The sequence below is a fragment of the Micropterus salmoides genome, unplaced genomic scaffold (genome assembly GCF_014851395.1).
Source record: "Micropterus salmoides isolate LMB-PRFRI ecotype aquatic unplaced genomic scaffold, ASM1485139v1 Ms_hic_scaffold_18, whole genome shotgun sequence".
Classification (NCBI taxonomy): domain Eukaryota; kingdom Metazoa; phylum Chordata; class Actinopteri; order Centrarchiformes; family Centrarchidae; genus Micropterus; species Micropterus salmoides.
In genome coordinates, this window is record NW_024040928.1 from 503,630 (window position 1) to 518,629 (window position 15,000).

Genomic DNA, 15,000 nt, shown 5'->3' on the forward strand with positions numbered 1-15,000 from the left:
CTTGTCATAAAATTAATAAGCTAGCAGTAGATTACTTAGTTTCATATAATGGAAGCTTTTTAGCTTATAAAATGTCAGCCATACATTTATTCATTTAGCTGACGCTTTTATCCAAAGTGACTTACAATTCCTATATATGTCAGAGGTCGCACGCATCTGGAGCAACTAGGGGTTAAGTGTCTTGCTCAGGGACATTGGTGGATGTGTCACAGTGGGGAATTGAAAAGGCACGCATCTCATCCACTACGCCATCACTACCCCCGGTTGATGCTTTAGTTTAAAGGGGCTATATGAATGCTGACGTATTGCGGTAAGCGTGTCGACTCATTTCCGTTTCCGGTGCTTGTGTGTTGGTACCGTGTTGCGCTGCTCTCGCTAAATAACAGTTACATTTGTTTGATTACAGCGGCCAACTGTTCGCTAAACACTTATTCTTTACAGTAATTTTGCCTAAGCACTCACAGTTCTTTCCATCTTTTAGTGACTGCTGTTCAATCTCATACTTGTTCTAAAGTTTTGGTAGCTGACGCTATAGTACTTTAGCTTAGCCGTTAGCGACTTTAGCTTAGCAGCTAGCGATGGCTTCTCCTTCTCCCTCTCTCTCTCCTACTTTCTCCTGCTCGGTGTGTCAGATGTTCAGTTACTCCTCTGCCTCCTTTAGCGGTAATGGTACATGTAATAAGTGTAGTTTATTTATAGACATGGAGGCGAGGCTCAGTGATTTAGAAGTCCGGCTCCGCACCTTGGTAGATCAGTCTTTAGCTACTGTAGCTAGCCAGTCCCCGGTAGTCGGTGCGGAACGGCCTGAGTTAGCCTCTGGTAGCCGTCCCCTGGCATCCCCTGTGCAGCCAGGAAGGGGGGGGGCTGGGTGACTGTCCGAAGGAGGAATAGTCGTAAGCATTCAAAGTCCACGGGGCATCATCAACCTGTTCACGTTTCTAACAGATTTTCCCCACTCAGCGACACACCCGCTGAGAAACCAACTCTGATCATTGGCAGCTCCATTTTGAGAAACGTGAATTTAGCGAAGCCAGCGGCCATAGTTAAGTGCATCCCTGGGGCCAGAGCGGGCGACATTGAGTCTTATTTGAAACTGCTGGCTAAGGATAAACGTAAATACAGTAAGATTGTTATTCACGTCGGCGGTAATGACTCCCGGTTACGCCAATCGGAGGTCACTAAGATTAATGTTGAGTCGGTGTGTACATATGCAAAAACAATGTCGGACACCGTAGTTTTCTCTGGACCCCTGCCAAATCTGACCAGTGATGACATGTATAGCCGCATGTCGTCATTCCGCCGCTGGTTGTCGAGGTGGTGTCCAGCAAACGATGTGGGCTTTGTTGATCATTGGCAGACTTTCTGGGGAAGACCTGGTCTGATCCGGAGAGACGGCATCCATCCCACTTGGGAAGGAGCAGCTCTCATTTCTAGAAATCTGGCCAAGTTTATTAGTGGACCAAATCCATGACAACCCAGAGTTGAGACCAGGAGGCAGAGTCGCAGTTTAACACACTTCTCTGCCCTTCTTTTTCAGCAGTTACCCACCCAAAACCCTACGCAGAGTCGCAGTCTAACACACTTCTCTGCTCCTCCATTTCAGGAGTTACTTAGTGAAAATCCTATAGTGACGGTGTCTGCCCCCCGACCATCGAAATTATTTAAAAAGGTAAACAGAAGAGGAGCTGTGCATAAAAACCTCATAAAAATTAAAACCACAAGAGCAATAGTGCAAACGAATAGGAGAGTTAAATGTGGACTCTTAAACATCAGATCTCTCTCTTCTAAAGGTGTACTAGTAAATGAACTAATATCAGATTATGATATTGATTTTTTGGTCTTACTGAAACCTGGCTGGGTGATGGAGAATATGTTAGCCTAAATGTATCCACCCCTCCCAGTCATATTAATACTCACATTCCTCGAGGCACAGGCCGAGGAGGTGGAGTTGCAGCTATCTTCGACTCTAGCCTACTAATCAGCTCTAAACCTAAACTAAACTATAACTCATTTGAAAGTCTTGTTCTTAGTCTTTCGCACCCAAGTTGGAAATCACTGCAACCAACTCTTTTTGTTATAGTGTACCGAGCACCTGGCCCGTATTCTGAATTCTTATCTGAATTTGCAGAGTTTTAGTCCTTAAAACGGACAAAGTTATTATTGTAGGGGATTTTAATATTCATGTGGATGTTGAGAATGACAGCTTCAGTACTGCGTTTATCTCTTTGTTAGATTCCATCGGCTTCTCTCAGAGTGTTCATGAACCGACTCACTGTTTTAACCACACCCTCGACCTTGTTTTGGTGTATGGTATTGAAATTGAACATTTAGTGGTGTTCCCACAGAATCCCTCTTTATCCGACCACTGTTTGATAACTTTTGAGTTTGTATTGCTGAACTACTCGCCATTGGGCAAAAATTTCTATACAAGATGTCTGTCTGATAGTGCTATAGCTAAATTTAAGGATGCGATTCCATCAGCTCTAAATACATTATCTAGTCACAAAGTAACGGAGGACTCCTATGCTAATTTCAGTCCCTCCCAAATCGATCATCTTGTTGATAGTGCTGCAGGCTCGCTGCGAATGACACTCGACTCTGTAGCCCCTCTAAAAAAGAAAATACTAAAACAAAGACGGTTAGCTCCATGGTATAATACTGAAACTCGCAAATTAAAGCAAATATCACGGAAACTTGAGAGGAATTGGCGTTCCACCAAAGTGGAAAATTCTCGTTTAATTTGGCAAGATAGTCTTAAAACTTATAGGAAGGCCCTCCGTAATGCCAGAGCAGCGTACTACTCGTCATTAATAGAGGAAAATAGGAACAACCCCAGGTTTCTTTTCAGCACTGTAGCCAGGCTGACAGAGAGTCACAGCTCTATTGAGCCAAGTATTCCCATAGCTCTCAGTAGTTACGATTTCATGAGCTTCTTTAATGATAAAATTCTAGCTATTAGAGACAAAATTCACCAAGACCTGCCCTCAATTGGCACCGACTTATCTCTTAACTCAGGAACCTTAGAAACAGCTGTAGAACCAGATACATGTTTAGACTGTTTTGCTTCCCTCAATCTTTACCAACTAACTTCAATAATTTCTTCATCTAAACCATCAACCTGCCTCTTAGACCCCATCCCGACTAGGCTGCTTAAAGATGTTTACCCTTAGTCAGCACCTCTATACTAGATATGATCAATCTATCTTTATCAACAGGCTATGTACCACAGTACTTTAAAGTAGCTGTAATTAAACCTCTTCTGAAAAAGCCCAAACTTGATCCGGATGTTTTAGCCAACTATAGACCTATATCTAACCTTCCATTTCTCTCTAAGGTTCTGGAGAAAGCAGTTGCTAAACAGCTGTGTGACTTTCTACAGAGCAATAGTTTATTTGAGGATTTTCAGTCAGGATTTAGAGCTCATCATAGCACAGAGACAGCACTGGTGAAAATTACTAATGACCTCCTTATTGCATCAGACAAAGGACTTGTCTCTGTACTGGTTTTATTAGATCTTAGTGCTGCATTTGATACCATTGACCATCAGATCCTATTGCAGAGACTGGAATATTTCATTGGCATTAAAGGAACCGCTCTAAGCTGGTTTAAGTCCTATTTATCAGATCGATTTCAGTTTGTACATGTTAACGATGAGTCCTCCATGCACGCCAAAGTTACTCATGGAGTTCCTCAAGGATCTGTCCTTGGACCAATCCTCTTCACTTTATATATGCTTCCTTTAGGCAATATTATCAGGAAACATTCCATAAGCTTTCATTGTTATGCAGATGATACTCAGTTATATCTATCGATCAAGCCAGATGAAACTCATCAGTTAGCTAAACTTCAAATGTGCCTTCAGGATGTTAAAACCTGGATGACCTGTAATTTTCTATGTTAAACTCAGATAAAACTGAAGTTATTGCTCTGGGGCCTAAGCACCTCCGTGACGCATTATCTAAAGATATAGTTTCCCTGGATGGCATCGCCTTGGCCTCCAGCACCACTGTGAGGAATCTTGGAGTTATCTTTGATCAGGACATGTCGTTTAAGTCTCACATTAAGCAAATTTCAAGGACCGCCTTTTTTCACCTACGTAATATTGCGAAAATCAGGAACATCCTGTCTAAAAATGATGCAGAAAAACTAGTCCATGCATTTGTTACTTCTAGGCTGGATTACTGCAATTCCTTATTATCAGGCTGCTCGAAAAAGTCCATTAAGACTCTTCAGCTGATCCAGAATGCTGCAGCACGTGTTCTGACAGGAACCAGGAAAAGAGATCACATTTCTCCTGTTTTAGCTTCTTTGCATTGGCTTCCAGTAAAATCCAGAATAGAATTTAAAATCATTCTTCTTACCTACAAAGCTCTTAATGGTCAGGCACCATCTTATCTTAAAGAGCTCATAGTACCTTACTACCCCACCAGAGCACTGCGCTCCCAGAATGCAGGGTTACTTGTGGTTCCTAGAGTCTCCAAAAGTAGACTAGGAGCCAGAGCGTTCAGCTATCAAGCTCCTCTCCTGTGGAACCAGGTTCCAGTTTGGGTTCAGGAGGCAGACACCATCTCCACATTTAAGAGTAGGCTTAAGACTTTCCTCTTTGATAAAGCTTATAGTTAGGGCTGGCTCAGGTAGTCCTGAACCATCCCTTAGTTATGCTGCTATAGGCCTAGACTGCCGGGGGATTTCCCATGATGCACTGAGCTCCTCTCTCCTCTACTTTCTCTCCCTCTGTATGCAACCTTATCCCATTATTGCATGTTACTAACACAACTTCTCCCCTTTCTGGTAGTCTTGTGCTTTCTCGTCCCTCTCCTCTCTCCTCCTATCACTTCCTGCAGGTTTTCTGGCTCTGGAGCTGTGGAGTCTGGATCTGTGGCTGCGGGTCACCTGCTGCCCCCGTGTTCCTGCTCGACACCCTCTGCTGCAACGACTATTGTTGCTAGTCTTATTGTTATTATTGTTATTATGATCATTAACATTACGATAGTTACCATTAACACTATTATAAATATCTGTACCATTTTTCATTTAGTTTATAGCAACATTACCTTCACTGTCTGTACCTCTGTGTATATTGTGTAGGCTGCCTCCCTCCCCTCTCTCTCTCCTTACATCCCTCTCTCTCTCCTCTCCTCTCTCTCTCTCTCTCTCTCTTTCTCTCTCTCTCTCTCTCTCTCTCTCTTACCCCAACCGGTCGAGGCAGATGGCCGCCCACCCTGAGCCATGGTTCTGCTCGAGGTTTCTGCCTCTTAAAAGGAAGTTTTTCCTTGCCTCTGTCGCCTAGTGCTTGCTCTTGGTGGGAACTGTTGGGCTTCTGTAAATATCATCACAGAGTACGGTCTAGACCTGCTCTTTTATGAAAAGCGCTGTGAGATAACTGTTGTTGTGATTCGGCACTATATAAATAAAATTGAATTGAATTGAATTATATGTTGTTTTTTCTACTTAAATGAATCCTTTTTTATTGCCTGTGTGTGAAGGAGTTGTAATCTGACATTAAAATGATCCACTTGCCGGGTTTGGCTATTAACTCTGAAGACAAGTATTCCTATTCCTATTTGAAGGCTCTGGGTCGGATTTTCCGCGAAATCCAGTGACTGACACCTGCATGTGCGCTCCCGAGCCTCTCACTTTGTCTACTGACTTTGCACTCAGCAGCGACGACACTGCAACTTACGACATGGAGTCTGCTAACACTAAGACACGACCTGCTCCCAGCACAACACAGACTCCAACACAAACTCCACATAAGGATAAAAAACTAAAAAAAGTTTTATCTGCTGAAGCTCGTCAGGCCAAATGTGAATCGGACCGACTTCGAACTCCAAAACACGGATCAACATCAGCAGAGCTTTTGAATCATGGAGAAACCTCCGCTTTGTTTTGAGTATAAAAACAGACCCAGAGTTGGCTTTAATCCTATTGGATAGGTAAGCTAACATTACTACAAAGCATGTAAAATATATTTTGATTTTGTGCTTCAGTTGGCTCAAGTTAGATAGCGTTTGCCGAGCAGCTGCTAATGTTGTCCGGTGCAATTGCCGCTTTCACATTACTTCACCAACTAATGCAACCCATGTTACTTTCCTCTGTACCACTGTCAAAGCCTGCAAGAAATTATGTAATGGTAAAAAGCTAATGTGGAGCGATTTGTTTACTATCCCATAGTGATGCAGCCACGAGCAGCAAGCTAATGCTACAGTAGCTCGGACCTGCCGCTGTTTGCTTCGTAACGTTCAATTTCAGCTTCTCCACCCACATAATATACAACCCAGAGGAAGAGCCATCCACTAACACTACAGTAAATTTACTTACTGCGGTCTAACTGTTATAAAGTGTGACACAATCTCGTTATAATATTCAGTCCAGCTCACTAACATGAACAGTTTCATTATCATCCAAAACATGTAGCTGTGCTGAAATTGCTGAGCCTCCGGTGACAGATTCACAGATAGTAAAGACAGTTACTGAAAGCAGCAGGCGAGCTAACGATGCAGCACGTTGGCTAAATGCAGTGCAACTTTATCATGTAACGAGCATGGATTAGTTCAGCATCAAGCTGATAAAAATATTACTGTAACGTTGCAGTGGGAGTTTACCTGAGTTTCCAGCATATTGTGTGAAGCTGGCTCCCTGCCTGTCTATAGCCGCTCTCAATTTACCTTTTTTCGGGAGTACTGTGCCAATATGCTGGTGTCTCGCTGCGCTGAATGAAGTAACGTTACGGAGCCGGTGTCGATCCGCCTCTGAGATGGTAATGTTGAAGTAACAGAGCCTGAACATGTTTGAGTGAAAAGCCACAGCCTGCATGTTGGTGTTCCTGCGTTTATTGCAGGATTTCTGTATGAAAGTGGTTGTGTTTCGGATTCTGCTCGCTCATGAGTTCAAAAGAGCATGCGTACAAGCACACGCCTGGTTGCAATCTTAAAACTGCGCCGCTAGTGGCCGCTGGAAACTACATAATGCCCCTTTAACAAATTAAGGTAATTCCCCACACCGATAAATTGAGTATTGGGTTGCTGCTTTTGGCAGCGCTGTGCGAGATTATTTACATGGATATGACTGCTAAGATAGAAAGGTACTTTGATGAGAGTTTTTTTTTCTGTCACTGATCGATTCTTGTTCAATTTATATAGCGCCAAATCACAACAACAGTTATCTCACAGCACTTTTCATTAAAGAGCAGGTCTAGACCATACTCTGTGATGATATTTACAGAAACCCAACAGTTCCCACCAAGTGCAAGCACTAGGCGACAGAGGCAAGGAAAAACTTCCTTTTAAGAGGCAGAAACCTTGAGCAGAACCATGGCTCAGGGTCATACAGAGGGAGAGAAAGTAGAGAGAGGAGCTCAGTGCATCATGGTCCCCCGGCAGTCTAGGCCTAGAGCAGCATAACTAAGGGATGGTTCACCTGAGCCAGCCCTAACTATAAGCTTTGTCAAAGAGGAAAGTCTTAAGCCTACTCTTAAATGTGGAGATGATGTCTGCCTCCTGAACCCAAACTGGAACCTGGTTCCACAGGAGAGGAGCTTGATAGCTGAACGCTCCCATTCTACTTTTGGAGACCCTAGGAACCACAAGTAACCCAGCATTCTGGGAGTGCAGTGCTCTGGTGGGGTAGTAAGGTACTACGAGCTCTTTAAGATAAGATAGTGCCTGACCATTAAGAGCTTTGTAGGTAAGAAGAATGATGTTAAATTCTATTCTGGATTTTAGTGGAAGCCAATGCAAAGAAGCTAAGACAGGAGAAATATGATCTCTTTTCCTGGTTCCTGTCAGAACACGTGCTGCAGCATTCTGGATCAGCTGAAGAGTCTTAATGGACTTTTTTGAGCAGCCCGATAATAAGGAATCGCAGTAATCCAGCCCAGAAGTAACAAATGCATGGACTAGTTTTTCTGCATCATTTTTAGACAGGATGTTTGAAATTTTTGCAATATTACGTAGGTGAAAAAAGGCGGTCCTTGAAATTTGCTTAATGTGAGACTGAGTTTAACATTAGAAAATTACAGGTCATCTAAGGCACATTTGAAGTTTAGCTAACTGATTAGTTTCATCTGGCTTGATCGATAGATATAACTGAGTATCATCTGCATAACAATGAAAGTTTATGGAATATTTCTTGATAATATTGCCTAAAGGATGTAAATGCTCCGTACTTGTATAGCGCCTTTCTAGTCTTTTCGACCACTCAAAGCGCTTTTACAGTACATCTGCATTCACCAGTCACACACATTCATACACTGAGCCTAAGTGCTCAAACGGAAACTAACATTCACACACTGGCGGAACAGCCAGGGGCAAATCGGGGTTCAGTATCTTGCCCAAGGACACTTCGACACGCAACCAGGGGGAGCCAGGGATTGAACCGCCGACATTCCGATTAACAGCCAACCCGCTCTACCTCCTGAGCCACAGCCGCATATATAAAGTGAACAGGATTGGTCCGAGGACCAAGGAGGAGAATTGTTGTGGTAGTTTTGCCTCCCTATCTGCTACACACAGCTTAAACTGTAAGTACTAACTTTAGTCTTGGCCACTTGACATTTGACAGCTGATATTACATTGTCTGTCTTAAAAGAACAACACAAAAACACTAAAGACCGTATATTTTGAGGTGTCCATTTTCTCCCACATATGTGATATAATAGTACTGTCAACATAAACCAATGTGAATGTCACATTTGTCTCTTAAAGAAATGTCAAAATAAAACTAGTATATAATTAATATATATATCATTTTTTTTCTTTCTACTTACATATATGCAAAATGTTAACATATAAACACCATCTTAATATTTTCATTTACAGCTACACTATATTGTTATGTTTAGATTGCGCTATTTCCAATTAACATGGGAATGAACAGTGTGATTTTATTTTAAGTATATTAAGTCTGATCCAATTTATACTGTAAATTATTTCTAATACACAAGCAATCGTTTAACAATTTAAAATCATGTCTTGCATTCATGAAAACATCAATATTCAATGGTTACAAATGTAAAAGTTCTTTTGTATGACTTAATGATAATGACAGAACCTGTGGATAGCCCAGTGTTCAGGTGTTGTGGAGCAAAAGTAAAAAGAAAATGCTAAACAAAGCAGTAAGGTGCAGGAACGGAAAGGGCCATAGTAGAAACTGGGACTGTTCTTTCCTGTAGAGCTAATCACAGAAATCCACATCTAGATGGGTTCTGCAATCAGCTCCTCTGGAACCTGTAAAGACAAGATAGGTACAGATTTACTGGAATGCACACAGTTTTTACCAACTGCCATAAATATATTCTGAGAGCATGATAACGTCTCTGGCATAACAACAATTAGGGTGGCAATGTGCAGTATGCTGTTTTCTCATATGTGCAATATTAATCTTACCGCTGTAAACAGTGCTGTAATTTTCAAAGTATTCAAAGTATTATCACCCTGATGTCAAACACTTCTCTAATATATTTTGGCTTCTCTTTTGCTTACTTTTCTGACTTTTCTCTTTAACTCATTAGCTCAAATCATTAGCACAGCTTGGGGATGCTCGTATTAGCATAACGAGCTAAACTAACAAGCAATATGCCGGCAGCAATACCTGTTAATTATTTTTAACACATAAATTAAATACTCGAATTTCACTCACCAACTGGACGGTCTCCCTCTATAATTAACCGCACAGCACGCCATTATTCGTCCAGTATCTGCGTGAAGAAGTTTTCAAAAGGCAGAAACAGGCAGAAATGCAGAGCTTCGCGACTGTATTAGAGGCTAACAGCTGCTTTTGCAATGACAGTGGCAGCAGCCACCTGCCAGTCAATGTGGTTACGCCCCTAATAATACAGAACTTTAAGGCTTAATATAATTCAAACAGGTCACAGTTGCCATGATGGGCAAAATTAGCTATATCTACTTACCAGGCTGTAAACATGATTTTTTCTGCTGTTAAGTTGGGCATTTTAACATGGGGGTCAATGGGAATTGACTCCCATTTGGAGCCAGCTCGATGAATTGCAGTGTTAAGTACTTCCTGTATAGCTTCAGAGAGGAGACCAGAAGGTGGCTTTTCCACTGGTATTTTTGAGGGCGTGCCTGACTAGACGCTAGGTGAGCATTATGACGCATGTTGCAACGTAACATGGTAATGGAAGAAAAGGCTGGACTACAATTGAGCAGTTTTCAGGCAGTTCAGAGCAGTGTTCTGTAGGAGATGGTAACTCCCTTTGGGGTGGACTTTGGGATTTTTACTTTGCAAATCTATTACACGCACAAAAAAAAGGTATATAACACAATAAAGGAGAGGAACAAAATCATACTATGACTTCTTAAAGACGAAAATCTATTTGCCTAACAAGTTAAAAGGTTAAGGCTGCCTCTTCCTGATATCTAAAAAAAAACAACAACTACAGGTTATAGCTAGTGTATCTTCCATAACAAAACGTTACTCTTCCAAAACAAAATCCACAACAAACAAGTTTGTATGTAAAATTCTTTCCAGGTTCTTGGTAACTAAAGAAAAAAAAACTTTAACACTACAGATTTAATTAAAAAGACAACTTCACATGTTTTGAAGTGCTCCTGTTCATACTGGCCATCATGATGTGAATAGGGATGCAACGATTACAGATTTTGTTGGTATGATTATAGTCTGAGGAATAATGATTTTTAATATTTAATTACGTTAACAATTATATTTCTATAATATGTAATTATTATTAATATAAGAGGAATATTAACTAAAGGGGAAATTGTTATTGAGGAGGGGAATAAACTGTAAACTGTTACTGTCATCAACTCTCATCCATACATATAAGTTACAATGAAAATGAATTTGAGAACATCTCTCATGCAGTGTTAATTCTAACTGAAATGCAGGCAATTGTTATAGTCCTGGAAATGTATAAGCTAAGTTATGTTGCAACATTTTCTCAACACAGACAGGAGAAGGCAACAGGATGTAATGTTAAATGTTCAGTGACTGAAGGACTACAGAAGACGTTCTGTCTTCCACTTTAAGCTGGTGCACCGCTCGTGTAACTTTGTTTTCATTTTGTTCAAGTTGCAACAGTTTTGTTTCGTGCAGCAGAAGCACTCGGTGTAGCGGGGCCTTTACAATTAATTAATTATTAGTTTTAAAGGGCGGTTAATAGTGAAATCCGGTAGTTGCTGCATCCCTAGATGTGACATGGAGCTGTACCCCCGTACTATATGTGTCTCTGTACAGTTGTGTAAGTATCTATTAACGATCTCTTGGGATAGTTATTCTTGATATATCACACTTTTTTCCAATATAATATTACCATGTATTGTTTGTATTGCTCACAGCCACAGACTCCCCTATGAAGAATCTTGCATATTTATTTCTTGCAAAAAATAAGAAAAAAACAGAAGAAGTGGAACTAAACTAAGAGCTATTTGGGAGCCATAAGATCCGGCTGCCTTCTGAGAGCCATGGGGTGGGGGTGGGGGTGTTATTATTTTCAGATTCACACAAGATCAAGGATGTATAGGAGCCCTTCGTTCAAGACAGTTCAGTGTGGTCTGTATCCAATTCCAGGATGGGTGGCAGAGTGTGCGATATGTGTGACGCTTAAGTGGCATCATATCAATATGAAGCTCAGGCTTCAGTAGACCTGAGTCCCCACTAGGGACCACATCCAGGCTTGAGGAATGGATGGAGTATCGACCAGCGGTTGCTCTTACCTTGATGACAGCTTCTAGGTCATCCGGGGACACACATGGGTGTTTCTGCAGGAAGGCTGCCTTCTCTGCTGTAATGGTGATCTTCTGGTTGTTTTCAAAGGGCTGCTCCAGTGCTCGGAATACCAAGCCCCCTGCCACCAGGTAGGCCACCACCACCACGAACACTGCCAGTACTGTCTGTAGCTTCATCATGGTGAAAGGGGCTGAACCATCAGCCACCGCCTCCATGTTAGCTACCATGCTGGGTGGACGGGAGGAAACAGAGAGCCGCGGCAGAGCACAGCCCATCGGGTTCTGCATGGTGGCCACGCTGGCCTGCACCAGGCTGGACTGAAGCATGCCTGGCTGCACCTTTTTGGGGGGGACCAGGTTGGTCTGGACTGCCACTGAAACAAAGGACAAATGAACAAACTGTGTGTGGTGTGCTGCAAGATGTGCATGACACTGTGATGTTTCCAGCTGATGAACGCAACAGGTGAAACAGCATGACTGAACTTTCATATGACCTCTGGCAAGGACAATTTGTTTAATTTTAAAATGTCTGTTAATACCGTTAGGCATAAAGAGTTGCAGAGAATTTATGGCAAACACAATGAAACCATTATAGAATTTCCATTTTATCTCCAGAAGTAATCTTTTCCAGGATTCATATTTGCCTGTTTGATGGAAAGGAGGGATGAGATTTCATTTAGTTTTGGTTTTACCCCTCCTTGTCTCATCCAGTACAGTACCACACAGGGTTCTGTTCTGAAGGGGATACTACCACATCAGCGGAGCAATAACATAGGTTTATGCACAACAGAGTATGGGGCAGATAGAATTTGTTAAAATATTATGATTTTATTATTATTATTATTATTGTTTGAGAACACAGAAAAGTTTTGAACATGAGTCTGGGTTTATAAATGAATAATTTATTTTCAATCTTACTAAGGAATAAAGAAGTACTTTGTAGTAACCTTTTTCCTTTGGCTTTTTTGTTCTTTTTGCTTGTTTTGTTTTTTTTTTGCTTTGTATGTATTACCAGAAGGTGTTTTTGAGAATCCCATGCTATCCCACATGGGATTCTCAAAAACACCTTCAAGATATTTTTCATGACAGAAATCAAACTAAAAGACACTAAAAAACTATGGCTAAATGTCACAGCTTCTCCTGCCAATTATCGCTCAGAAACAACATAGGCTGCTGTTGGTGTGAGTGGGGATTAGCTCCCTGTGTGACCAACAGCCAGCAAAACAATCATCTATTAACTTATGTAAGAATGGGCTGGTGACAGCCACTTATAAAAACCAATAGAATGACTGCTTTGTAAGTGCTTATGTAACCAATCAGCGTTTAGAAAACCGATTTCTTTGCACTGCTCACATGCAGGTGCAACGATGAACGGCAGCTTTAGAAATCATAGAAATAATGCAGAGGAGCAACACTTCACAAAGGCTGTCATCTCTCTCTCCAGCTGAACATTTAACTCACTTGCACAGGCTGTAAGCGCTAGGCAAACGTGCTGATGCTGATGATTTGGGAGGACGTGACACACATGTAGGATTTTGGGCCATCTAACCGGCGGTGGATGAGGTAATGTTATAACCACAGCCTGTGTATCTCTCCACTGCATCACATAGAGGCTTTTGTTGACTGTCAGCACCTGTTCATCTTTCCCTGCAACGCCTCTTTGCGGAAATAATTAGCTCCTATAAAATGCACCCCTTCCCCCTACTGACTTAATTTTTCAGGTAGGCTATCTGTCAACACATCGACGCATGTCACCTTTGCACCGGGATGCCAAAGTGAAGCTGCAGTGTAAACTTCATCATGCAGCATCGACATCTACTCTGCCATATTTCTGTGGAAAGGCAACTTCTGCTCAGCATTAATGTTTTATTTGCAAGCCTGCTGTAGCAACCGGGTACAAAAAGTGACAGTGGTTGCAGACCAGGTAAAGGCTAAAAGACTGTATGAAGGAACACTTTAACAGACTGTAGCGTTTCATTTCAAAACACGCAATAATGAGATAATTTTAGGAACTGTCATCACATTCATTACAGAATCTATTGGGACGCACTGCAGGCCTCACGAAAATAACAAACAGTCTAACCTGGTGGAGGGTTCATGTTCCCTGGTTTTCTTGGATTCTCAGTCGGAAATTTCATCTTGATTGTCCTTGCTCTTGGTGCTGCTGTGGGGTGAAACGAATGTTAATCACTCTGTGTCATTTCGTTCGATTCCGTCAACTTTAACCGGGAGAGAATGGAGAACGGCAGGGAGTAGAAACACATCATCTGCGGCGTGGGGTTCTACTGTAGCGGTTGAGATGCTGGTTGGTGGCAGTTCCTCTTCTGTCTTCATCCACTTCTCGCCGCACCACCCTCTGCATTGTGCAGCAGTAAACATCGTGGGCGCGCGCAGCGGGAGACGACGCTCCATTGAGGGAGCTAATTTTTACATTGTGATGGATTTTTTCTTATTCTGTTTTTACATCAAGGTGCAGTGAAACAAGACTATGCACTGCGAGCTGTCAGGATCTCCCCAATGCTTCTGTTGCGTTTTGGTCGGGTTTCCATGCTGCGGCGCAACTGCGTGCCAGTCTATGGCAAGCCATAGTGCCAATAATTATCACTATTCTACCGCGTTTGGTTAAAAAACGGCGTTAGAAACGTGTTTTGTTTATAAAAACTGCTTTCAAAACTCACAAAGGATTGCCAGAACAGGTTTTCTAAAACGATAATGGGAACTGTCACTATTTGAACTGTTTTCACCCAATCAGTAGGATACAGAAGAAGAACAGACCACACTAATACAGCAGTGATCTACTTGCTTTGACTGCAGCCACACAATTACAGAAAGTAACATGAGGAAAACAATAAGTCAAGCATAAAAATTTCAACACAAAAGTCCCAGACTGATCATGACATTGGTTACAAAATTTGAGCTATTGTAGGTTATGACTTGTATCTATTGATGAATGATTATATCAAAAATTAAAGCTGCAAGCAGCGTTGGGCGGGCCCTCGCACTTGTAGCGCGTCAATTCTGGAGCTCTGCCGGTGCGGCTGTGAATTTTCTACGCGGTTCCGACGCCGCATTAAGATGTTATATGTCACTTCCCGTGTCCCCTATGTGGAGCTACATAACACTTGCCGCTATGAATATAAATCGGTATTGGCGTGTAAATGTCTGCGGGGTGGGAGAGTTATCAAGCACGTAAAGTTTGGTTAAGATGTGAGCATGTACACTGAAGTTACAACAACTTCCTGTGTCATGGCGAAGACTTGATCTCTGACGCCACGCCACGGACACACCCATT

General features: G+C 42.0%; 1 protein-coding gene across 1 annotated transcript in view; it reads right to left on the minus strand.

Annotated features, from left to right (window-relative positions):
* kcnk10a (potassium channel, subfamily K, member 10a) overlaps positions 1–14,258 on the minus strand; it is a 164,350-nt gene extending 150,092 nt beyond the window's left edge. Inside the window, exons 1-2 of the mRNA XM_038727510.1 lie at positions 13,792–14,258; positions 11,697–12,082 (exon numbers count right to left, since the gene is read on the minus strand). Of these exons, the coding sequence (XP_038583438.1) occupies positions 11,697–12,082; positions 13,792–13,846 (441 nt within the window). The 5' untranslated portion in view covers positions 13,847–14,258. The remainder of the gene's footprint in view (positions 1–11,696; positions 12,083–13,791) is intronic.
* Positions 14,259–15,000: the final 742 nt, after the last annotated feature.